This window comes from Penaeus monodon, chromosome 24 (assembly GCF_015228065.2).
Source record: "Penaeus monodon isolate SGIC_2016 chromosome 24, NSTDA_Pmon_1, whole genome shotgun sequence".
NCBI classification, from domain to species: Eukaryota; Metazoa; Arthropoda; class Malacostraca; order Decapoda; family Penaeidae; genus Penaeus; species Penaeus monodon.
The window spans coordinates 35,930,516-35,931,239 of record NC_051409.1 but is presented as its reverse complement, the minus strand read 5'-3'; the positions used below and the strand labels follow the sequence as shown (position 1 = coordinate 35,931,239).

The 724-nt window shown below is 43.8% G+C and overlaps 1 protein-coding gene across 1 annotated transcript in view; it reads right to left on the bottom strand.

The window, feature by feature from the left end:
- Positions 1-6: 6 nt before the first annotated feature.
- Positions 7-724, bottom strand: part of LOC119588751 (pollen-specific leucine-rich repeat extensin-like protein 2) — a gene marked incomplete in the record, with an annotated part of 10,496 nt that continues 9,778 nt past the window's right edge. The window contains 1 exon segment of the mRNA XM_037937389.1: positions 7-724. Within this exon segment, the coding sequence (XP_037793317.1) occupies positions 381-724 (344 nt within the window).

The window sequence follows — 724 nt, the reverse complement described above, 5'->3', positions numbered from 1 at the left end:
GTTTGCTTAGACGGTCACATATATAAACAGACATTTCTGATAGGTTTTGGGGAAAGCTCTGGGCCTTAAGAAAACAATTACAAACATTTGAAAACACTCTCAAGTGAAATGCAGATTAAATGCAAACTCTAGCATCTGGCTTTCACACCCCGAACTTTGAGTATCATTTGATATTGAAGAACACATAGAACTTGGCTATAAAACTATTATAACACATAGTTTTAAACAACTTATACAAAAAATAAACATATGACATCAGTATATCTTTGATAAATGACAACGTGAAAATCAATAATGAAACGTGTATGAAAAAAGTCATACATTATAAAAAGAGATGATAATGGTGAATCCAATTTCCATATAGGATGAAGACTAAACATTTACCTCTCGAACCTAAATCTACTTTGTGAGTCTATGTAAGGCTGAGTCTGCTCCTTGATGAATGAAATGAACGCAGGATCGAGGCCTTTAACCCCCGCCGGCGTGAGTCCTGGGTGGATCCTGTCCCTCTCGTTGTGTGTCTCCTTGAAGGGCACGTCGTCCCTGTAGATCGAGTCTTCCGTGATGAAGTTGAGGTGCGGTGAGAAGTGCGGAGGCGGGTGGTGGTGGTGATGGTGGTGAGTGGGGGGAGGAGGGTGTTTCGAAGGGTGCTTGGGAGGGCGGGGATGCTTGTGCGGCGGCGGTCTCTTGGGGAAGACGAGGGGGTCCTCGCTGAAGGGCTTGA